Below are 25,567 nucleotides of genomic sequence, written 5' to 3'. Positions count from 1 at the left end.
TCATATTATAATATTGACAGAGTAAAATAAATTCCTTTTTATTTAAAAAATGGATTCAATTTTTGTAGGTATGTTTATGAAGATCTTATTTTGCATGAAGATTCGCGGTCTAATTATATATTTTACGTACCATCTATTGTTATAGCTTCTATAATACACATTTATTTCCATAATTGAAATGGGTAAAGTGTCAATCGTACATCCACAGGGCTCCTGCAAGTAAATAATGAAATAAAAATGTTGATAACTTTGTAGAAGCTTTTCTTTTGTACAGACACCTACCCAACCTCACATGCCATTAACGTAGCATATCAGTGAGACCTATTATACTATTTCGACTGTATATTTGATAAACTTTTTTTAATTTCATCGCTACTTGGTCCTTTCATTTCTAAATTAAAGAAATTTTCTTTTCATGACCATCATCTACTACACCTACTTCTAACTTATTCGAATACCAAACAATTATTTCTCAATTTTTCTTCAACCCTTTGGACTCGAGAGGCGACTCTCCGTCGCCACTAGGGTCGACGCAGTAAATCTGCCAGCAATAATAATTAATTTTCTTGGAACTCGAAGTGCCGATAAAATGATTGTCGGGGAAGTAAAGGTGATCTGATTAAGTTTAGGATTCGTGGCAATAGAATGCTAAGAAAGCATCTCGAGTTGCTAGTATTAGGTTGTCCCAAAAGTTTCTTCCATTTCCTTAAATAATAATACATACACAACATTTTATTTATAATGTTACATTATTGAATTGCGTACAATTCATTTTGCTCCATTACAGTTACGACATTAACGTCGAAGAAATTAGGTTGTCTAATTGTATAAACACTGCCACACAAAATAACTGAATGCAAGTCACGGAAGAAACTTTTGGGACAACCTAATAGATACCAGAAAGAAAGGCGTCGAGTGCAAAGGGTTAAACAAATTGCCCAATTCTGATTGCAGTGTTTACTAAACAAACAACAAATCAGAATAATATTTTCTTTCATTCGTCATTAAAAATATCTCACCTAGACAAGACTTTAGCTTTTCCTTGAACTGATCCTCCTCTGCCGTGCTCTTGTCGCGGTAGATCAAGACGTCGGCTTCCGGTTAGTCGACGTCCCGATCGTAGAAGGGAGAAAAGCCACGCCGATAAAGAGAAAACAGCGGTTCCAGAACGGGGAACGCGTTCGAATGGGCGTAACCCAAGCACGCTCGGTTAGACCTGTTGCTCATTGCTTCCTATTAAATACTCGCGCGACCCACGCTGGAAAGGAGTTGGTTTTGCCGTGTTAGCAGCCAATGACTAAACGGTGTGGACGGACACTCTTTCACCCTACGTTTCTTCTTTCTCCTCCACGCGTTCGCCTTTCCCAACCGACGCGACGTACGCCACTCCGATGGAAGTTATACACACGGCCGCAACCGGATGTGCGCCGATATCATCGCGACGATCGTGTTTCCGGGTGGGTCGCTCGCGAAATCTGCGCTCTTTCCTTTCTTATTCGCCCCTCCTCAGCTTCTACATCTTCCAAGACGCATGTTCCACGATCTCCAAGACACGGTGTCTTACTAAACAGTACATTTGAAAATTGTTGGATTCTGGTGTAATAAATTGCTGTTTAAATTGCTCATAAAAATTGGAGTATTTGTTAACAAAAACAAGTCACGATAACAATTTTTACCCGTGATGCTTGCGTCGGATTGAAAGTTCCGAGGTCTTGAAATGGAAAATTACAGCGTTATGGTTTCGCCGGGATGAATGGCACTCCAGAAAGAAACTTGACGTTTCCTCTGAAATTACAGCCGTGAAACGCAGGCAACGTCCATAATAATTTCATTCTGTCGACATTATCGCGCACAAAAGGTACTCGCGATTCGAGGATAAAAGACGGCTCGTGAGTCGCATACGTGCGTGCACAAACGTCCGAAGCTGAGAACGGAGAGAGATTACCCGGAGAGGTTGTTCGGGTATCGCGTATCGCACGATTCTACCCTTGTTTCTCTATTATGCCAGCCTTTTCACACAATTTCGCTGTTACTCCTCCCCGCCGTTTCGTTTCCTTTTTACTGCTGTCTCGTCTAACACCACCTCCGGTAATACCTTTCTCCGTGTTTCTATTAGCGGTTTGTATTTCGAGCAGATGTTCCACCGACACAATGGCCGGAACACGGGCTAGCCAGTTTCAGCCTCGTGACGGCATTGTTGCGCCAAGATATAAAAGATTGGGGTAGGCCCCTTCGAGAGATTGGCAACGACACCCCGAGGAGATGTTTACCAGAGGAATCACAGGGATGCTGGATCCTCGTCGTTTTTAAAGATTTCATCCATCCCTTTCGTGGAATACAAATTTTTCGATGTCGCCAACAAGCTGGTGCGACGCTTTAAATGTTGGAGGAATCGCGAGAAATTACCTGTTGGCAAGATAAAATGGCCAAACGCAATATCCAGTTGCAAAGGAGACCCATTTAAAATATACTAACTCCCAATAATTCTTCTCTTTAAAATTAGAAATGTCAAATGAGACATATCCCTAATAATTGCAACCAAACAAAAATTCCTCCCATAAAGGTTACATTTTATTCTTCATCTACTACTTGAATTAAAATTCGCCCATCTACAAGTGGTCTACAACGATCCAGGTCTGAAGAGATCTCTGCAAAATAAAATCTTTACAGATGACAATTTTTACCTGTGACGCTTTGCTACGATAATTGTATCCAAATAGAAATTTATTTTACTCTGCAAGTACTATAATGTGAACTTTAATTTCAATATTCTTTTTTTTGCTGCCCCTTCTAGGCGAGGCAATTTCATCTCGAAGATTGGATTAGAATCAGTCCTTTTCGTTCTATTGGGTTAGGAGCTACTTAATTTCTATTTAGAACCAATTTTCGTAGGTTCGTCTCTAAAGATATTATTTTGCATAAAGATCCGCAGTCTAATTATAAGTAATAAAAATAGATAATAATTAATCTTGAACTTTGAAATATACAAGCACTACTTCGACTTTTCTGTTCTCTTTAACCTTTGCTCTCGGAGTAGATTTCCTCAGACCTGGATTTTCAGTTTTGCCATTTTATCTTGCCAACAATAATTTCTCACGATTCCTCTAACATTCAAGGTGTCACATCGGCTTGGTGAAATCGAAGAATTCGTATTCTACGAAAGGATAAATCAAATCTTTGAAAACGATGCGGCGAAAGGTACCATTGACAAGTTTCATGTGATAACAAAGATATGGTACATAATTTGCAAGCCTGGACAACGAGCACAGACACGCTTCGTAAGACTTTCAATGCGATTTCATGTAATCTTTCGTAATGTGGCCTCGCTGTTACGTAACAACCAGAAAATAGCGAGTGTTCGTATTTAAAATTATGTAGGTAACGCTTTGTGTACCGAAATCACTTTTCAGAAAGACATCATTTCCATATGAAAGAAGAGTGAAAACTATTTCTGGCGATTCTCCAACATTGCATCTTCATCAATGATGCTTCGGATGCTATACAGAATTTTTGTTCAGTTTAATAGAGAAGCTTGTAACGTTCGCCATTTCCAGTATAAATAAACAAATTTTAAAACGCTATTACTGTATGTTGCTTAAAATCCATAAACATATTTGTGTTTATATTATGCATATTCTTGGTCCAGAGTGAGAAAATTGAAAGGCTCAAAAGTTTATGGCTCTATCATAAGTTCTGTAAGGTTCTGAGAAATAACTGCGTTTATGACACATGAGGAGAACTCAACTGACAATGATCGAAGAGACAACAGACATTCGATCTTACGGTTAAATCGCCTGTATGCTCACACATATCAGGATTAAGGGCGTCGTCATATTCGTTTAGCGGTTGACGCATTCCAGTTTCAATTCGGATCGTCGTAAACCTTATCTCTCGAATCATCGAATCGTAATTCATGTACGTAAGGTGCCATTCGTCTAATATTTGCGTGCTAGTCGCGCGTTTCACGCGCGATTAGGGCCACGTTAGATCTATACAGGGTGTTTGATACATTATCTATACAATAATTGTTTGATACATTAGCTCACAAATCAGTGTTTTCTAAACACGGTTAGTCACGAAATATCAGTTCACAATATACTTATAAAACGGTCGCATTCTCTCACGACTAATTGGGCTCTGAAATTAGAAAAAACGTGAATAGTGGACCAATGGAAACGAAATAAAAATAAAAACGCAAGTGTGAAAATGATTGAAAAGTAATTGAAAGCTTCAAATTCAAACCGAAATTCTACATGAGAATCAATCAGATAGCCTTTACTATGAAAACAAAATAAAAATAAGAACGTAAGTGTGAAAATGATCAAGTAAATTGAAACCTTCAGATTCGAACTAAAATTCTACTTGAGAATCAATCAGATAGCCTTTACTATTAAAATATCAATTCTGAAACCCGAGGCAAAGAACGCAATGTCGTACATTGAATCGAAAATATACCAAGCGATTTTGAAAGAGTGCCCCTCTCGATCTCCGAATGGCTCCACTAACAATAAGAGTCACTCTGTATAGCAAAGAATCGTTGAAAACGAAAGCGTGTTTTACCGTCCGTCGTCGCACGGTTGCGCCGCGCGATCGCTAAGAATTTTAACGATTCGTCCACCGAGACGTATAATCATAAAAGGCCGAGAATGGACTGCGGATTTAAGGCGTTATGGGGCCAGAATTAGAGACAGCGAAATAACTTCTTTAAGGGAGTGCCCAAACCCAGGGGGGACCCACCATCATAAACGTTGTCCTCGCCTTATACCTGCGCGGTTTTATACCGCTGTACGCGCTTAGATTAGATGTTCCTTTGTTAAAGAATCTTATAATCTCATAAACGAGTTTCGTTGAGTTAAGCGTGTATGGACGAATGTGAAGTCAGTGGTGTCAAGTTGATCATTATTATTATCATTCATGGATGATGCATGCAACGTTATTATTTAGGTACATTCTTGCATCACACTTTTTATAATTGTACAAAGGCAACACTGAAAAGTAAACAACTCGAAATAATTAAAAAGTAAATACTTTTCTAGAACTACTGCTCGAAGGGTGTCGATAAAATAATTTGACTATGTTTATTCATTTACTTCTATAGCAATCGATTTTTCCATAGAAACCATAAAAATCTCAATTAGGTGCTACTGCTTCCTAAGACCTATTGCCTTCTAAGAAAATTACCCTGCAAAGAAAGGAACACAATAAATAATATCTTAAAAATTCTCAATTACGTGTTACTGACCCCTGATACTGAAATTTTCAATTAAGAGCTATTGCCTTCTAAAAAATGATCCTATAACAAAAGGAACACGATAAACGATATCCTAAACATCAGTTAGGTGCTACTGCTCTCTAAGATCTACTATCTTCTAAAAAATTACCCTGCAACGAAAGGAACACGATAAATAACATCCCAACGACACCTGTCGCCAAATATCCATTCGAAACCGTCAATATACGATTTACAACATAGGTAGAAAAATTTGTGGACGAGCCTTTAACTGGGTTTCGGATCCCGGTGACAGCATTATTACGCCGCGTTGTCCATAAAGCACTCGGCAATAAGATCGCGGCATAAATTACGCGATATCATAAAGCTAATGATGTCCATTAGCTCTGCCGCGTGAAATCTGCGCTCTCGAAATTCACGGGCGAGCAGTAAACATTTTTACGACGCCAGGAAAAAAGGAAGGGAGGGCGAAGACAGGGGGCGAGAAAGGTGGCGACGAGATGTACGCGCGACCATAAAATGGGAATCTACAATGAGTTCACATTGTACCGCGATCATCTTCTCTCGTCCTGTACAAACAGCGTTGCGCAATGCGATTTCCGGTACGGTACATTCTGGACCTCTTATCACGATGGAACAATAACACTCGTATCACTCGTATCGAGCGTGCCCACTTCTGCGATCGAGGACTGCTTGAAAATCCTTTCTTGTTGACTCTGGGTCCTTTATTTCAAAATAGGAACACTCTGTGTACAGAGACTTATTTTTGGAATGGTGGAAAGCGAGTTGCAGTTTCGTTTATCTTGAACTATTTAGGAAACTGTTATTTTTTTTCGGAGGAGGTACAAACATTTTAAACGATATTTATTGATTATACTGTGGGTCTAATTAATGCTCTATTACGGGGAGAATTTATTTGTGAGATTTGTGCGAATGTATTGAAACAAATATTACAAGTAGTCCCAGCTTTAACAGGGGATACTACTACTAGAATTCAAGAATTTTTGTTCACGACTGAAATGCACATCTAAATCTAAACCAAAGTGTAATTTTACAGTACAAGCATCGTATTTGAGATATGTTTAAAGATGGTCAAGAAAAAGCAAATCTTCAGGAAGGTCTTTTCTCGATGTCCACGATAGACTTGACCCACGTTTCGCCTGAAACATACCAAATTATTTCGTTAGAAGATGTCAATATCTGGCGAATAGATAAGGGAATTTTTGTTTCGATGACAATTCTGTTCCATATTATAATATGTACGTAAATCTTAAAAAAGAAACTTCTGCAAACTATGACAACTTTAATCCATAAAACTGTTCTCCTACTGGATAGAAACGAAATTAACGAAGGCAACGCAGTGTGAAATTGCAATAAATGCTCCCAATCCCAACAAAGCACGAGACTCCAGCCTCAATGCCGTCCAATCACGCGAAACCATCGATCCCCGTAGCCTTTAATAGCAGTAGACAGAATAAAAGTGGAAAAAACGACTTTTGTTTCGATCGGAGAATAAACGGCCATCGATATAGCATTGATCGCATCTCGATAACGAATCAACGCGATGGGTAACAATTTGTTGAATCGTACGCGATGCTTTCTCGATCATTTGTCCTCCATCTGGCGCGTTTGCCTCTCTTTCTGCGGATCCGGTGCACCGAATAGGGATGCGTGTGTATGTATAAGCCGGTCGAGTGTCTGAAACGACAGGAGGCTGTGCAGCCAGACATGATTCCTGCCGTTTGTTCGAGTCATTCCAATAAAATGACGGAATAATCCCGATCGTGTCGCATGCCGCGTACCTGTTCTCATTGTGCGCCGAGAACGGCTGAATAAAATTCCGTTTCTGGTCCCTGTTTGCGACTTGTTGTCGACAAATTTAACGGCAGAAAGCAGGGACCGTAATAGAAAGCATTACATGGTCCAGTTGCGGACTATTGCCGAGGAAATCTTTGGTGGACTGTTCAAAACAAGATGGAAATTTATTTGCTGAAATGGTGGGACGTTGTAGGTTCTTGTAGGTTAATTTTATATGTATTGTTTTCGATGAGGAGTAAGATAAATTAAGTCAAGAAAGTATCTATCAAGACTTTAGTTTATAATGAAAGCTGTTCAATTCTATACTGATCCAGGTACATTTCCTTCGAGGAATGGAAGAATAATATAATGGATACAAAATATATACGATCCTGAGATTTGTATTCTAAAGAGGACCGTATTACGTAGAACGTTCCAAGTAAATATACCGTGCCTACTCGTATCAAAGTCCAAAAATTTACTCGACAGAACATTGATACTCTGCTAGGTCGTCATGGCACCACGAGTCCTAGATGATTAGGGAACCAAACAAAATTTCCGTGTTCCCTTTTAAATTACTACTAACGTTACCATGTTTCTATTCCTAGATCCAATATTTAGCCCAATTCGTGGAATATCGAATTATCGTTATTCTTTTCTCCCCTATAGCCTTGCAAGAAGACCTACCTACGTGCACACATACACAGCCCCTTTAAAATCGAAAACATATGGCGTACAATTACGAAGTAATGGTATATAATTAATGGGAATTCGTGGGGCCCTTCTGGTTGCTACACGGCACGCTTGTTTCCTCGAAAATCGAAGGGAACCACCGCGCTGCCCATTAGCGGCCGCAGATCCGTCTTTTGAATAAAAATCTCATCGCCTCGTATGCGCGTACATTTTCTAAGCGGTGTGCCCGTCGTTTCGCATGCCGTGGGACTATAAAGGGCAGAAAATTGCCGACACCGGTACATACTAATTTCCAATGTCTCGCGAAAAGGGTTCCGAAGCCTTCCCTGACCGTCGAACATAAAAATGTCGCCTATATCGACTTCGTAACTTGTCCCCCTCCTTTTCTCCGCCTAGGACTTGGGTTTTATAAGTAAACACGTTATCGTTAAGGCTTCCCTCTCGCGAACTTAACGTGCGTGGCGGACGGAAGTATGACGAAGTGGAAATGAATTATGAAAATGTATTCCTGTGAAACGTATCGGGGTAATTTGAAAGGGGATTGGTATTATTTCTGTATGACTCGTTGCTTTTGAATTGAGTAGTAACGCGATGGTTTTTTAACGCATTCGTGTAAAGGAGAATGAACCGTTTATATTTATGGGCCTCTTCGGTTTAATAAATTCTTCTAACGCGATACACGAAAGGAATCGTGTATATGATATCGCCGAGAAAGCAATGGGGAATTAAGATCATGCATATTGACACGTTGACTGCCAAAGTTATTTTTGTAAATTGACCAATATTCACAAGTTTCATTTAAAATTATTTCCTTTGACGCTTGACTTTCAGAATTAATTTGTTTACTTGTTCAGTGAAAAGCACTGTCACCAATATATGAGTGAAGTTTAAGCGGAATACATTCCTAAAGTGTAAACTGGTACACTTTGAAGCACTAGAAGAAGGTCTAGTCGTCTAAATTGTTAGCTCTCTGTATTGAAACTGTCGTCGAGTGCAAAGGGTCAATCAACCCTCATATCGTTACGCGAGTCTTTGAAAAAACGAACATTCACATCCTCCTACCACAACTTCCCCATTTTTATCACCATAAATCAATTACTACAAAGATCTTCGTTTATTTAACATTTTCCTTCCATCTATCATTTTTTATAACGAACGTTTCATCGAATTTCGCGTGGTAAGCCATTCTGGTCCAGGTTCGGCAAATAAACGCCACGGACACGGTCGAGAGAAAGAATTTCGTAATTGTAATAAGCAACGCGTTTTACGAGAGAGCAGTCGCGCGAAAGATCGGTCCAGATTACGTTCGAACAAAAATTTATCGCCCGAACCGAATTTCACCCTGTATTACTTAACCCAGATTTTATTGCACGCATTATCGTCAGCAACGGGGAACGTATCGGTGAGTTCAATCGATGTGCGCCGCAGCGCGCGCGACCATAAATCTTCCTCATCGGGCGTTCAAATCACCGGATCCTATTTTCGTGGAGCCTAGACGCTCGTGGCGCGAACGGCAGCCAATTTCGCTGGGGGCGTCTTAATTGTTTCATGCTTTTTTTTTTGTTTTTTAATGTTTGAGAGAAATACGCGACACCTCTGGATGGACAAGATCGGAGGCGGGCATAATTTTTGTATATGGAAAGAAATTTCGGCGGAGAAATGGAAGAAAAGGGAGACGCTTTCTTTGGGAGACGCTACTCGTTCCGAAGGGACCCTGAATCGTGTTATTAAATTAGGTTTTATGTCAAATGGATAGAAGCTTATCTGGATAACTGTTGAATTAATGAAACGTGACTTATTGTTATTAGACTAAAATTGAATTGTAAAGGGACAAGAATAATTGAACGGTTTCAGTAAGTAAATTATACGTGGAAAGATATTCACATAAATGAAATGAATTAATGAATTATTTCGAACATTGATGTTTGAATCTTTCAAAATATTGTCAATATGTTGATCTACAAATAAATATGCTAAAGAATATCGAAAATGAAGGGAAAAGCATGTAGAAAATGAAATTTGAAAGAAATTTGACAGAAATTTCTTAGAGGGTAATTTTCACTGTAATCAGTCGATTCCTTTTTCGATCGTGTACGGAATCGATCGTAGAAATCCTCGATTGCTCGATCGTTTTCAACTACGCGGACGTTCGCTCTCCAGGATCGAGTCGAGGCACACCCCTCGTACATCAATTCGACTTCAAGTCGAACGGGTGGATCGACCGATCCACCCACGAAATGAATCACGATCGCGCTCAGATAGGATCGAAAATTCACGCGTGGATACGTATCGATCATTCCGCCTGTTGCACGACCGAATGATGCAGACGCATTTTTCTCGAAAACGAGGGCGGTGTAGGTCGATGGCGATTGAAAAATCGAAATGAGGTCACGCTCGTGCCTTGCGACACACTAATTTCTCGAAACGAAATAACATTGATATTATATATAAGTATACTGCTAGCTATCATAACAATGATCAATCATGAATCGAAATTGTCAGAATATCAGAGCCTTGAAAGTCGAGACGTTTTATGTAGCAAGGGCAAGAAAATAACTTTTTATTTTCTTTTTCTATTAGTGGAATGATTCGAACAAATTTATGACAAAGTTTTGTGAAACTTTATAGTAAAGTTTATCTAACACTGATTTGTCAAATCTAAACAAATCCGAAGCTTGTGCTTCAAGTAAAAGTTGGTCAGTTTTTTAAATGACGGCAATAATGTTTTTAAAGTATTTTAAAGAATATTTCCAAGTGAAAAGTACAATAGGCGCGTACGTGTTCGAAAAAGTATCGAATTGCAAGCTCGCGATATAATATCCTGTATACAGACATCCGTTAAGATTAATAAGTTCCGGCATTCAGCGTAGGACAGGGTAAAGTAAAATAAGTAATAAATAGCCGATACGCGATCTAAAGCGGTACGCTATATATTTGCATTTTACGCTATAACTCTACGATGTAAGTGTGCAAACGTAGACGTACGCGAAGATAAATGGAGTCGAGCATGGCGCACCGCGTAATTTCAATGCGGGGCTACTGACTCATTCGACATTGTATTTCTTTCCTATCTGAATAACGTGTGACTGCGAAACCGCATTGTTTATGCGCTCTTGACCGCAGTATTGTTTCAATGGGTAAACCTCGCGCTTTTGCGACGAATATTTCAAATCGTTTTTCACGGAATTCCGCAACAGGACGAAATTCATGGACTCGATGAATCGGTACGAAGAAGTCGAATTAAAATACGAGCGTAAAAGGAAATAATTTATGACAATGCGAGTGTTATGAATTTGTTACCAGTAGAAAAGAAGTTAAATAGAAAGAAGTTAAATTCTTTACGATGCGGTGATGCGAAAGATTTAACGTCGTTTGTTCGTAGAATAATTAGTTTATACGATACGGTCTAATTTATATTTACTATATAGCGTAATATTATATGGGATGTTTAAATTTCCTTTGGAGATATCAAGTGTGCAGAGCTCAGAAGGGGGGACAGGCGTTTAGAAATTCAACGATTCTAAAACAATGAATTATAATTCATGCACGATGTTCTAGGCTCGCAACAACATGACGTATGGGCGAATGAATACCTCGCAAGGCTTCACAGAATTTATCCGAATCATTTCTTATATCGGTCTCCTAACAGGACAGAAATTCAGTACGATGTGTGTAAATTGTCAAAACTGTTAAACATTAGAAGTACTAGTACCGACAGATGTCATAGTTACACTTACTATGTACATCCTACTATTTCTTTAAAATTAAATGGATATAAATCAATATGCGAATACAATTGCTTCTCTATTTAATATCCAACTCCTTTGCTACTCCATAACGCGACGAAACCTATTTCACAACACTCCAAAGACTCCATGAAACCTACCAATAGAACCAGTGACATCTATAATGATGGAGTACCAGCACTCGCAATCTCTACCTATGCAAATTCCATTTCAGTGTTGGGCATAATCGTAATCATAATTACGACTACGATTGTAATCAAATGTTTTCGAGTTGTGATTACGTTTACGATTGTAATCAAATGTTTTAGAGTTTTTCACGGAATTCAATCATATTCGTAAATTTTTCTGCGATTACGATCGTATTGTTCAGGTGTTTTCAGACATAGAAATTTTGTACCTAAAAACCGACTTCAGATTCGCGTTCCTCGCCCTCAAAATCCTACGAAACCATGATTTCGTCAAAATTACAAATTTGCTAATAAGAAATTTGCGAGTACGATTGTAATCGCAGAAAAATTTGCGATTACGATTGTAATCGTAATCGTAATCACAACTCGAAAACATTTGATTCCGATCATAGTCGTAATTATGATTACGATTATGCTCGACACTGTTCCATTTGACCCAGTAAATAGAAAGATCCGCGGATCACTGACCCACAAAAGCCGCCCCCGGAGTCGTCCGAACTCGGAGCGACGCACACAGACCATTTAACCAGCGTACTGCACCGGAGCAGCGCTAGTTTACACGAAGAAGAGCTACCAGTTCTTCCGTTCCGCTCGGCCAAGTGGGAAACCGCAGAGGAAAGACGACACCGCGGTAACGGGCGGAAACTGGGATACCTGGAGGTTCCGCGGACGCGACAGACGCCGTTCAGACGGTAGCAAGAGCGAAATTGAGGCGCGACCGCGGATCCATGACGCGGTACGTCGAATATAGACGTACTCGGGGCCATTGGGCAACAGGTAACTCCGAAACTGAAGCAAAGCGAGGAGGGTACGAGGCTGAGACGGTCCGCGGACGCGTTACACGCGAGGAGAGACACGAGCAGAGACGGAAAGGGTCCGAAAAGGGGGAGAAGAAAGTAAGAGAGCCCCCTTTGAGGAGCAAGAAACAGAGAAAGCCGGACGTGGCTGGAGGAAGAAGAAAAGAACGAAGAAGGTGGGCAAGACAGGGGGGGAAACGGAGAGGTAGAAAAGAGGGAGGCGGAGGACGAGCGAGAAAGAGAGCGACTGTGGCGAGGTAGGATCGTAGAGGTAACATCGTAGAGGCTGGGACCTGATCCCAAAGGTAGGAGGACTTGGGTTGGCGAGACCAGTCCATCGCGGGCCCTCCTCTCGACCGAACGCGCTTTACTTTCTGCCCGCTCGTTCAAATTCCCATGTGCACGCGGTGTTCCCGTCGGACTGTCCGTGCCGGCTAACCCCTCGTAGGTGCTAGTGCTCTCCTACCTCTTCCAGTCACGGTCCCCTTGGTGGTGGTGGTTGTCACTCTGTGGTGGTCGTGCCAAAGGTGGTGGCTACCTTGAAACACCGCTTTACCTCGCACACCTTGCACAGTTACCCTCTGCTCCAGTTCCGGGCCGCTTGTCGATGCCATCGTCCGGCGCGTTCGCGAGTGGGTCGAATCGAACCTTGTCACCGACAGTCTACCCTCTTATCGAAGGGACACCGACTTCGTTATCGTGATTTTCGGACATCGCTGGACGGAGCAGAATTATTCGAAGTTCGCCGAGCAGGACGTCAGGGAATTCTTATCGCGAGAATGACGTCTAACGGCGCGTCAGGTGGTGCACCATCCAACCGAGACTTCCAAGAAGCATCCCTTCGCACCTGTCCGTCGTAGTGCCTGGTCACGGGGGAATCGATCATGAAATTTTAATTACGGCCAGCGATAATCCGAGGAGATCGAGTGACACGCGATAGCCCCGAAGGCTGCGGAGGATGTTGCCCGTCGAGACTATCATCTAACTCGTTCAGGGATTCTTCAGCTGGTAACGTTCGTCGGGAGGCGGCATACAAATTTTCTAGGGCCGGGATAATGCCGTGGTTCCTTCCCGTTGTCTGAAAGCGCGAGGCGCGCGCGTACCAGCTACAAACGTTCGAAAAAACTGACAAAAGGGAATAATAAAGCCGAGTGGGACAATAAGAACCGGTAGCAGGCCGGAGGGGCACGCGGTGAAAAGGAATTCCTCTTCGTTAAGTCGGCTTCGACGGTGGAGCCCGATGGAAAGAGAAAAAGAAGGCGGTTTGCGCGTAGGAACGTTTACCTCTCGTGACTGGGAACCAGCGATCGATCACGCTCACGGCGGTGATCCAGCGATCTTGACGCCGCGATCGCCACGACTTTTAACGCGGCGATGATGAGCCGATCGATAAATCCTCCCCACGGAATCGTTAGCACCGGCCACACCGGGACAATAAGACAGGATCGCGTGTGCATCGCTCGCAGGGCAATAATACGTCGCGTGAGACGCGTATCGTCGATCAGGCTATAAACCCGGTGTCGATAATCGGCTGCGCGTGGTTATCTTTTTAATTAGCGACTATTTGCTAACAACCCGTTTGGCCCGGGGTCGCCTCCCATCCCTCCGATCGTTCGGGATTCTCTGGAGAAACGCATAAATTGCTCGAGCGCATTCCGATCTTTAACCAGATCCCACGGGTTGCCCTGATCGATGCCAATTCACCCGTGAACCCGTTCCATCGGGGATCGATCGCAGGTCTCGAGCGTGGAAATCACGGGTAAACGAGGCTCGTCTCGAAGAGGACTCGAATTAGCGAGCGGTTTCGGGCACGCGATGACTACTCGAGGCGATGCTCGCGAGCGTATAGACACATCAACCGACCAGAGGCTTCTCGTCGCTTAGTCACCCGCCGACGGAGACGGGGGTTTTGAGTATTTGGCGAACGCAAACACTCCGTCGGGACCAGTTAAGCGGGGCAAACACTCGACAGTTTCCAAATGTTGGCCTTGCAGTTTGACTCTCTCGCGGCGCATTGTTTCGACGGCTGAGGGAGGGAGGAAGGACTCTGCGGTGACTTTAACGAGGCTCCTCGCGAAAGGAGCTGGCTGCAGGAGCGATTCGCGTTTCTAACGCGTGCACCAAGTGGGGATTCGAAACGCCTTGGGGGGAAACGGTTGAGTGACGTTGGAACGATCCAGGACCAATCTTGGGAACAATCGTGGCTAGGTAGATATTATTCCGGTATTCTTCGACGGAGGACGATTGTGACCGTGATTTTCGAATATTTCGGGACAGAGCGGAGTTCGAGTCAGTGTTTGGTGCGGTAAAGTGCGAGAAATTGTCCGATCGCCTTGGCCAAGGGCCGTGAAACTAACGTTGTGCCACTGAAACGACGAACTTCCGCCGCGCATCCGGCCGTTTGACTGCGGAAGCGTGAAAACTCGTCGCGTGCACATCCGTTTTATGAATTCAATAAACAAGGGGATTGTGATGTAAGAGATGCGTCGTGGTGACATCGCGGCAACCGCGATAGCCCTTCTGATTCTCGGGCAGATCCAGGGACCGCGGCAAACGAGGTAAGAAGATGTCTTTGTTCGTCGATGGGATCTCCGTTGCGAGAACTTTCGACGCGTCGCATGCTCGGGAAATGTGTGTTCATTTCTATCGATATATAGACCGAATTGTGGTGGATGAACAAGCGAAGGTTTCGGGCAAAATTGATCGGTGGAAAAGAAGCATCAAAGGTATCTTTTTGTACGAACGACATAAAATATTGGCGCCATGCGCGATTTTAAAACAGCATACTATACTTTTCATGTTCTTGTATCGTATCAAAAATAGTGACATATTATCACGTATCGCTTCGATGATCTAATCAATGATCTAATAAACAAATGAATGTATCTTTTTAATTTCTTTGGGAATGGAAATTATTGGGTTGTCTAAAAAATCCCTGTCGATTTTGGGTGGGTGGTACAGGTCTGAATATATCGGAGATGGTTGAGAACAAATTACATGTATACATTCTTTAAAAGGTGGAAAGGTGTGGAACAAAATGGTACCTATGTAATTCAATAAATACAGTCAGTCCCATAAATATTTGTACTCTCCATGTCTATCGAAGAAATTTGTGTCAAGATATTTGTAATCTATATATATATATATAAGAATGAAGCCTTGATCGATTATAATCAACGTCCAGGCTAAACCCTTGAACCTGAAAAGCTGAAATTTTGAAACACATTAAGGGGGTAAAAAGAGGTAGCAACGTTTGTATGAGGAATATTTTATTTGTAGTCGGATTTGCTTGAAATTTGGTCTTAAAGCTCTTTGATACGATTAATCGAATACATATTTCGGCATTTAAAAAAATTCAACCCCTGATGGGGTGAAAAGGGGCTGCAAAGTTTGCGTCAACGCCCAAGGTGAACCCTCAAACCTAGAAAGTTGAAATTTTGCACAGAGGTTTCCTTTATGATGTACACAAGGAGTAAGAAAGAATATTTCAAAATTCAACCTCTGAGGGGGTAAAAAGGGCAACATTGGAAACATCGAACCTATTATATAATTTAGACAAATTTCTTCAACGAACACAGAAGGTACGAATACTTATAGGACTGATTGTATATATAAAAATTCAAACGTGGCTTTGAATTTTTCTGAAAAATTAGCACAAACTTCCTGGACAACCTAATAAAAGAGATGATACATGATATTATACAAGTGGGTTTGTTTAGGTGTATAATTCAGGTAAATGAAAAGGAAAATATACATTATTTAAAGAGCACACTATGACTCGAGCGTTTTATGGAAACAGGATACCTTGGAAGATTTTGTTTTTACGCCAATAAACTTTTGGTTACATAATTTCTTTTTAAGAAAAACAAATTCTTTTAGGAAAAGACATTCTGTATACCACTTGCGAGTGAGATAATAGGACTTTCCTAGTCAAATTCTACGATATCAAACAGGCGTTATTGAGAAAGTAACAGCCACAGTGGTATTATAAAAACATAATATCCAAGTGAAATTATTTCTCTTACATTATATGAGCTAGGTTCCCCAAAACATAAAAAAAAAAGATCGTTCTACAACTCCTGACATAAATTAATTATTCCAATCAGTGTCCAATTCCACGAGCAATTAAAATTCACCTGAGACTAATCAGAGCTAGATTACCACCGGCTATACAACGTTTCCAAAGCAATCCTGCAACGATCTGTAAACCATACCCGTCACCGAGGAAATCATTCTACGCGCCGCCAGGATATTAGCATTTGTCGACAGCTCATTCATTTGCATCCAGGTAATCGAAACCTACCCCCTGTCACCATGCACACCGTGTTACGGTCCCCTAAGCTCATGATCGCGACTTTATCATCGTACCCTGTTCGAGGTTCGTGTTACCCTCGCGACACGTACGTTCCGTCCCTTTAATGCAAGAAGGGTTCGCGCGGAGATCTCCTATAAAGTAGCTTTCCGTGTTGTCGGGGCAACAATATTCACAAAGACGCGTCCCTTTTGTAAAAGAAGACGGGGCCCCGAATACGCCGGTAGGAAAAGAGAGCGACCGCCGGCACGCAACAGGGTTCAGCGAAGCGAGGCGATCGCGTTGGCCTCGAAGGGATCCAAAAAGAAGGGACCACCTCGATCGAGATTTGGTTTCGTCGCGGGGACTCAATCGTTCGCACTTCACCGGTAAGATCCAACCTGAGATAAGGATAAACGACCTATCCCCCGAAGGCTCTTGTCCGAAATCGACCGATTCGCTGCAAGATTACGCCGCAGTATTGAATTCGAGATGATATAACGTCGTTTTACGACGAAATTGTGCTGAGTCGAATCGATTTTAATTCGTCAGGGTAGGCAGATAGGGTAACGCAAATAGGATATGCTCGATGTTATAATTTAATTTCCGTATCGTACCTATAAACAGAGGAATTTATGCTACTTAAAGAATGTACTACGACTTTAGTGTTTTATGAAAAAAGGAATAGTCTAGAGGAAATTTCTATATCAATAAAGTTTTCAGTGCCAGTGAACTCTTTAACAACAAATATTTTTGAAATCTGCTATATTTCATATGTTGAGATTTTATTTTTATTCTCACTGCAAGGAACGTAGCGAATCTGCCACTTCGTAAGTGGATTTTAATTATAATGCTGTTTAGCAATTCAACTATGTTTTCAAGTAATCAAGAATTTTCTTGGTCTTTGAAAAATTAACCCTTTGCACTCGAGAGGTGACTCTCAGTCACCATTACGTTTCACGCAGCAAATCTACGATACCTAATGTTTCTTTAGGTTTAATTTCTTTGGAACTCAAAGTATCAATTAAAATGATTGTCGGTGAGGTAAAGATGACCTTATTCTCAAATCTAGCTTAGAATTCATGGCAATAGAACGCTAAGAAACATCTCGAGTGCAAAGGGTTAAGCTTAAACCATGGAGAAACATGTGTTACTTATTGACCTGGTCGAAAAGATATAAAGACAGTATTGCCTAGAATTTTGTTAATTCTATTTCCATCCGAGGTCTTCGATAGCTTCCAAAGAAACTGAAAATCACTTATTATTTATTAGTACAATTTGTGGGTGGCAGTTGCAGGTTTACGGGTAGTTATTCTCGCGTCTAACGCGATAAGTGCATCGAGTGGTTGCATCCGAGGATGAATGCACCGTGCATACAACGATGAATGCATGTGAGGCTCGCAGCACCGTGTCGACACGTGCGGTAGGCCCGTCACACCTTGTCAAATTTCCATTCCCGAGCAATGAAATTCGATGCGCAATATTCTTGGGTATGATAAAGTTAGACAGCTACTTGAAAATCGCGCAGTAAATTACGTCCACCTCGAGTGAATCCCTTTGATGTTTACACGTGTTTGGTGGCGATCGCGCGTGTACTGACAAAGGTGGAACGCTATCAGGATTGTAGATCAAATCTACAGCAATTTTTCTAAGAACAAAAAATATCGAGACACTCGTTTGAACCATACTTGCAAGCTCTTGGTTGTCAATTTTTATGTAGTTTTATCTTTATCTTCAATTTTTTTATTTTATTAGTTTATTTTAACGGGTCCATCCTAAATAATAATACTTGTACTTTCTGTGTAGTTGTTCGACTCGTCAAAATCAATTTTAATTTCATCGACAGTTGCTTTAGGCTTTGTTTTGTTGCGAGCAGTGCTACAAGTCTGGGAGGATTGGGAATGTTTGTCTAATTTTGTGCCACGAAACCAGTGCGCTAGACAGATCCAGAAATCTGCACTTTGAGGCTGTTATGCGTGTTTCAGCGTTTCATCGTCGTAATTAGGTCAAGATCGAAGCACTCAATTTTTTTAACACGCTTTTGCGACAGGACTCGTTCAGCTTCCAAACCTTCGCAGTCGAGCAGTGATTATTGCACCGTTAGTAAATTATTATTAAGGCAGATAATTATCATTAATTCTGACAGCTCGCCAGGACAGGGATGAAATATTGTCATTGTAATTTTGCGCACGCTTGGATAATGGTTCAGAATCTACTGGAGAGCATGAGCGTACATGCTTTTCTCCATTCCCTCTCAGCTTCTAAAATTTCTTACTTCTTGGTTAGAATAATTACAATAAACTAAATAAAATCAAAGTGAAGAAGAAGATAAAAATTAACGAATGGAAGCTTACAATTAAATATCGATGGGCGAAGGATTACAATTTAAAATAAACTTAAGATGTTTGTAACTAGCTACGCCAATGGGAGAGAGGCTGACGCGGCTCTAATTACAACTCTCGGTGAAATGAAATTTTTACGTAACGCGCGGCCACGACCGCAGTCGAATTTAATTATTTTGCGAACGCCCGGGAAGGTACGGTACGATTTTACGAGCCTCTCGTTACTGAGCTTCGTTAACCTCGCGTCAGTCGGCTGTTGCTGTCAGGCAACATTGCGTGTTCCTTGTCAGATTCAATTTTTACCGATTCAATTTTCTGTTTATGACCTTGAATCTTGCAAACAATCTTCGAGTCCACTGTAGGGTATACTCGTGGTCAAAAGGATTTGAAACTTATCATTACGCATTTGTAAATAATAAAAAAAAAACAATTTATACTTAATTTATACATTTTAGACACCTTATATATTTTATTCTTTCGATGATAAGGTAGTTGAATGATAATAGAAAATACTGGATATTATTTTTTGCCTGCATTTTATGAAGCATAAGTAGTACCTGTTATTTTTTTTTTTTTTATAATTATAGGAGTTTGCCTTTTAAATTCTTAAGGAACAAGTCTCCTATGTCCTAGTATTTGACAGAAGATTATTTTTTGCCATTCGCTGTTTTACATTTCTATAATTTGCATAAACTGTGTGGCTTATGTGCCATAATGGATCATCATTTATTAAATAGGTAAATAACGTTGAGAAAATCAGTAACACTCGAATGTAAAAAGTAGAATAATGCGATCAAGTTGGTTGGACTCGCTGTCGAACCTTAGTTGACACGAAGCTTTTCAAGAATCACAGTTTTGTTGTTCCACTCGAAGCCGACGTCGTCGACCATCTTGGCATCTGCAGATATGCTCTAACAAGATGTTACATATGCTCCGAAAGAGTCGGCGTGTTCATCGATTTATCATCGATTGACACTCTCGACCATCTTTGGGGCTGCAACATGTCGCGATGCTGAACGCGATATCGGAATAAACCTTCATTTTCGCCTTCGCGAGCATGCTTTCATTTCTGATCTTTTTAACACTTCGACGTTCGAACCATGTAGTAAGAGATCGAATTCCAAAAAAAGCAATTTTTTCCATTATTTTATTCTTCGTATTTTCTTATTTGTCTCAAGAATTCATAAATTGTGACAATACTTTTGGAATTTGTAATAACTCGTAACCTATCTGTGATCTCCATATAGGAAATTCCCCTGATACTATTTTTATTTATTTACAGTCACTCCCTATATTCATAAAAATAATTGGTGTCTACTATCTGGTCATTTCATTTTCTAAAAAAGAATATTTTTCAGAAAAATCATTGCACTCGAGGCCTTTTTTTCTGGTATCTACCAGCAACTCAAGACGTTTCTTAGCATTCTATTGAACCATGAATTCTAAGCTATCTAGATTTGAAAATAAGGTCACCTTTAGCTCAGCGACAATCATTTTATTGACACATTTCGAGCTCCAAAGAAATTAAACCTAAAGAAACATTAGGTATTGTAGATTTGCTGCGTGAAACCTAATGGTGACTGAGAGTCATCTTTCGAGCAGAAAGGGTTAAAATTACGCTTAATTCGTTAAGTCAATAATACAATAGATAAAGTTCTTATTCTTCTAATCACCTTAGTACCGCCACAACTTGTTTGCTTCCTCGGTACTTCGCATTTAACAAAATTATTTGCTACGCAATTGACAGTCTTTAACCCTTTCGCCCTTCCAGCTAATCAGTTTCATAAATGACGATACTGTCATTACCTAATACTAATTGCAATCACATTTCGGCGCGCTAGTGCATGATCGAAACATTCTTTGTCCTCAAACTTCAAAGAGTGAACGCGATCCACCGTCACATTTCATTTCTTCTACATTAGGCGCATTGTACGCCGTCCAATCAATTTCAGTTTACAAGCTGAATGACACAAAGAAAACGTCTCAGCCTGTCGAGGAATTCCTGTCGCATTCTTGGGGGCCACAATATCCGACGATTACGAGTGTTACGGTCCACCGTAAACCCTTCGAATTAACGACGGCCTGGGGGAAGAATTCGAGAAATAATAGTATACCAAGCTCGTGGCTATCGATCATAATCCAACGATGCTCGTGGGTCCATTAATAAGGATCTAAACGGACCCGACACGGAGTAGTTAACGAAACCGTCGCCATTGATTTAAATTATAATCGCGGGGCAAGGTGACAACGTGAGTGACTGGAAACGTTCATCTGTCAGAAGCTTCTCTGAAACGATTCTCACACACCCCTTACAACCCATTTCGTATGATTCAGATTACCATTAGAAAAGTATGGATCAGTAGGAACTTTGTGTTTAATAGTTTAGCATCTATTAATTTAGCATCTATTCTGGGGAAATTTCTTTTTAAATTTAAGAAGATTGGTGGCTCTCTAGTTACTTACACTATTATTTTAAATATATTAATGGAGGATTATATTAAACTGAATTTCAATTTTTAATTGGTAATTCTAACTTTCAGAATTTATTTATATATTTATTGTCATTCCCTATATTCATATAAAATAATTCTTGTCCACTTCTTCATTTTCTGAAACAGAATATTTTCTAGAAGAATCAATTTAATTTTCCGCAAATAAAATTGAAATTACGATTAATTCGATAAACCAATAAAATTAAGTAAAGTTCTTGTTTTTCTAATCGCCTTAGGACAACCACAAGTTGTTTTCCTCCTCGGTACTTCGCATTTAACAAAGTCGGGGATCGTGTTATACATTTGGGATGAACAGATACTTTTATGGTTAACTATGTATCTCTACCAGGGAAAGAACATGAAGTATTCCATCTTTGGTCTAACTGTTAAATTATTTTAGATATGGCCTTTGAGAACCAAATAGCGGGTGTGCCTATGGTGTTACCGTCGTATCGTTCGAAGGAAAACGAAATAAACGTACCCTGGCGATATTACTCACGCGCCATACTTTCTCTGTCGTGTAATCAATATTTATGCGATCGATGTGAATGGGATTAATTAAGATTCAAATGAAAATTCCGCGTTACCTCGCGCCGAAAAAGGGACGGAGCTTAATCAAGTAGCAAATTTATTAAACGCGGTGACGCTTAAGAATCGCACGATGGTTACAACCGTTACCCCGTGACAAATTATTGGAAAAGAAACACGCGAAACGCTTCGTAATTTATCATGAGTATTCCTGTAATTATCACTGGCGACTCGAGACGTACGATTTTAATTTAAAACAGAATGCGAAAATAATATTGTTATTAGTATTTTCAAAATGGGAATTCTACCTTAATTAATACAACTTTCGTGTGTAAGCACCGTGGGTTATAAAGTATGCCAAATTTATTTTTGGTTAGTTGTCTTTAATAGTGTAATAATATACTTTTGCATTCTGTACTTGTTCTATGTGCTTTGTATTATACTCAATCACAGAAACAAATCTTCCAGTTCAAAGAACTGATCGAATATAATTTTAATTTACTGAACACAATACTATGTGGTGCCCTTTGCAATTTTCATTGATATCTTGCAAATTGTAATGCATATTGTAGTAAAAATATTTAGGCGGGATCTTCTATGAACCACGCGAATATTTGTATTTACCGAACACAACACTATGTGGTGCCCTTTGGAATTTTCATTTATATCTTGTAAATTCTAAGATACATTATGGTAGTAATATTTAACTTAGGTATTTTGTGATCCATATGAAATTTTAATTTTAAGAGTATGATACGATTCAAGACATACATGGTTCGATTAAGGAAACCAATTTCTTAAATTCAACATTTACTCGTGTCATATGTTTTTATTAAACAAAATATGTAAACACAATTCTTGGCGAAAATTTGAATCGAGAATTCCTTTTGCGCTCTGCAATAGGAGGCTTTGTTAACAAGATATAAGCGATCGAAGTTTCTAATGTTGGTGTGCGTCGTGCAATCAGCCGACTGGGCTCCACACGACGCGCACCAAGAGTCACACTAGTAATCTTTAATTGCTTATATCTAAATAACAAAGCTCCATATTGCAAAACACTAAAGAACTTTTTGCTTTATTTTTACACAAGGAATCGCGCCTCAAAGAAGACCCTACGTTCTTATTAATATTCCATATAATTAATTACTCCTCAATCTGTATAAAACTACGAACTAGAGAAAGGTTTAATTTGACCACCCATTACATAACCGTTTCGACCATTTCCCACCACATTTGACTATGTAGGCTCGCTAATAAGAATCACCCTCATCGAGAAACCTCAAAAATGATTCCCAAGAAGGCGAGAACACGCGTTCGCGCGAGCATGCACGGCTTCCCGCGCGCGTAACGAGCTTGTAGAGCGGCGACAAACGATCCCCCGATGATTCTTGCTAATGAGTCCTCCCCAAAAGGAGCAGGAGGACATCGACGCCGCTGGACACCACGGAAAGCTTTACGACCGTGATACTTTTCATTCCAGTCTCCCCTCTACCCCGTCCCAAAGCTGTCCTTTCGCAAATTTCCGCGCCAGGAAACGAGCGGCTCGGCGGTCCTCCAATAAGCGTTCGCCATAGACGATGAAGACACGAACTCTACTACCGAACCGAACTCACTGAATGGTATTACTACTCTTCGCGGCGGGGGGGCCCGAGTCGTGCTTACTTTACACCGTCGGATCTTAATTTAACGCCCGGGGTCCCTCACGGGACCGCCACGACATCGAGTCGACCCCCTCGGCTCCGCTGCGGACGCCTCTAGAGGGAAATTCTTGATGAAAGTATGGGTGTAGTTTTCGAAGCGAAGGGTTCTCTAAAAGAAATTTTAGGACGTTGATTTTTAGCGACAAAGTATAGCTGTCAGCGAGCTGGACACTTGGACATGTCATTTACATTTTTAATTAAGACATTCGATGCATTCTAAACCATTCGTGTTTTATTGAGAAATGAAATTTTGTGGAACCTTTATGAATGCTTATTTCGTTTTTATGTTGATTGACATTACACTGTATGGTGTCCTTTGCAATCTTCATTTATGTCTTGGAAATTTTAATGCATATTATAGTAATAATATTTAGGCAGGGTCTTTTATGACCCATACGAATATTTGTGTTTATTATACATTAGACTATATGGTGCCTTTTGCAATTTTCATTTATGTCTTGGAAATTTTAATGCATATTATAGTAATAATATTTAGGCAGTCTTTTATGATCCATATGAAAATTTGTGTTCATTTCACATTAGACTGTATGGTGCCCTTTACAATTTTCATTTATGTCTTGGAAATTTTAATGCATATTATAGTAATAATATTTAGGCAGTCTTTTATGATCCATATGAAAATTTGTGTTTATTATACATTAGACTATATGGTGCCCTTTCCAATTTTCATTTATGTCTTCCAAATTTTGATATTATAATAGAATAGTAACATTTATTTAACTTTCTGAAGATGTCAAAGTTCCTGACAAAAAGTCCTACTTTAATGTTTGGAGGATGATACTACAATTTCTAAAACTGCTCTAAAACCAACATCTGTATCTTGAATTGACAAATACTGTTCCAAAACATTGTATACTTTCTCCCTATTCAATAAACAATTAAGAATCCCAAAAATTGAATGTTTCTTTCAAGATCCCTATCTTGACTATCATTTCATCTTACAGATAAGGTTATTCATACATGCAATATAAATTAGACAGCTCTGCTCACAAACTATACGATCAGCCAATCGAAAGAAGAATTCGTTCACCAGTAACCTCCAACAAAATAGAGCTCCAATAGCATCTCCGTGGCCTCCACTCGCTATCTACACGATAACTCCATCGAAAGAACAATCCAGATCACTACTCTCCCAATAAAAATTCCCCAATAACCCGAATATTCCATCAGAACCCAATTCCTCCAACCGAACAGAGTCCCCAGTAGTTTCCTCCATGGCGTTCGCTCAATTTGAATCGCGAAAGCGCGGGCTTGCCACATCTTTCATGCCCCCGCCGCTTAGAAATATTTTAATGGCGCTTTGTGCCCTGTGTCTCTTCCTCTCCGTCTCGAGAAGGGTTCCTTTATTCGACGACCGCGATTCGTTTCGCCCTTTGTGCGTATCCCTGTCTCTCTTCCTCCCCTAGCCAATCTCCCTCCAGCCTCGTCCTCTGCTCTCCTCCTCTCATTATACTTCTTTCGGGCGACGTCTCCTGACCACTGGTTATTTTAATTGGATCTTCGCCGAAGCTTTTTTCGCCGGGTTCTCCCCTTCTTCGTGGTCCACGGGCATCGCGTGGTCGCCGCCCTTTCTCTTCTCCTTTTCGTATCCTCCAGTTCCACGGATACGGACGGGTATACCGGCCGCGTGTCGGTTTTTGTTCGCGGCGCGACGTTTGCGAGGACTTTGCCGGCGACCGCTGCGACGACGACGACGACGACGACACACGGAATTCGATAGACTCTTTGGAACACCTCAAGGA

General features: G+C 40.6%; 2 protein-coding genes across 16 annotated transcripts in view; one reads left to right on the top strand and one right to left on the bottom strand.

The window, feature by feature from the left end:
- LOC128894056 (proteasome subunit alpha type-5-like) overlaps window positions 1-25,567 on the bottom strand; it is a 196,488-nt gene that overhangs the window by 23,022 nt on the left and 147,899 nt on the right. The window contains exon 9 of one of the 15 annotated variants that reach the window (XM_054155478.1): window positions 131-213. The exons of 11 other annotated variants lie outside the window; for them this stretch is intronic. In XM_054155478.1, coding sequence (XP_054011453.1) covers window positions 131-213 — 83 coding nt within the window. Of the gene's footprint in view, window positions 1-130; window positions 214-6,113; window positions 6,391-25,567 lie in introns of those variants that run through there. 3 more of the 15 variants (XR_008461450.1, XM_054155479.1, XM_054155485.1) reach the window with 3 other exon arrangements.
- The window catches only part of LOC128894084 (protein Wnt-2b-A-like), an 81,994-nt gene that overhangs the window by 3,548 nt on the left and 52,879 nt on the right, over window positions 1-25,567 (top strand). The gene's annotated exons all lie outside the window — the stretch shown is intronic.

Source organism: Hylaeus anthracinus, unplaced genomic scaffold, assembly GCF_026225885.1.
Source record: "Hylaeus anthracinus isolate JK02 unplaced genomic scaffold, UHH_iyHylAnth1.0_haploid 3, whole genome shotgun sequence".
Classification (NCBI taxonomy): Eukaryota; Metazoa; Arthropoda; class Insecta; order Hymenoptera; family Colletidae; genus Hylaeus; species Hylaeus anthracinus.
Note: the sequence above shows the minus strand (reverse complement) of the source record. Positions and strands in the feature narration are given on the sequence as shown.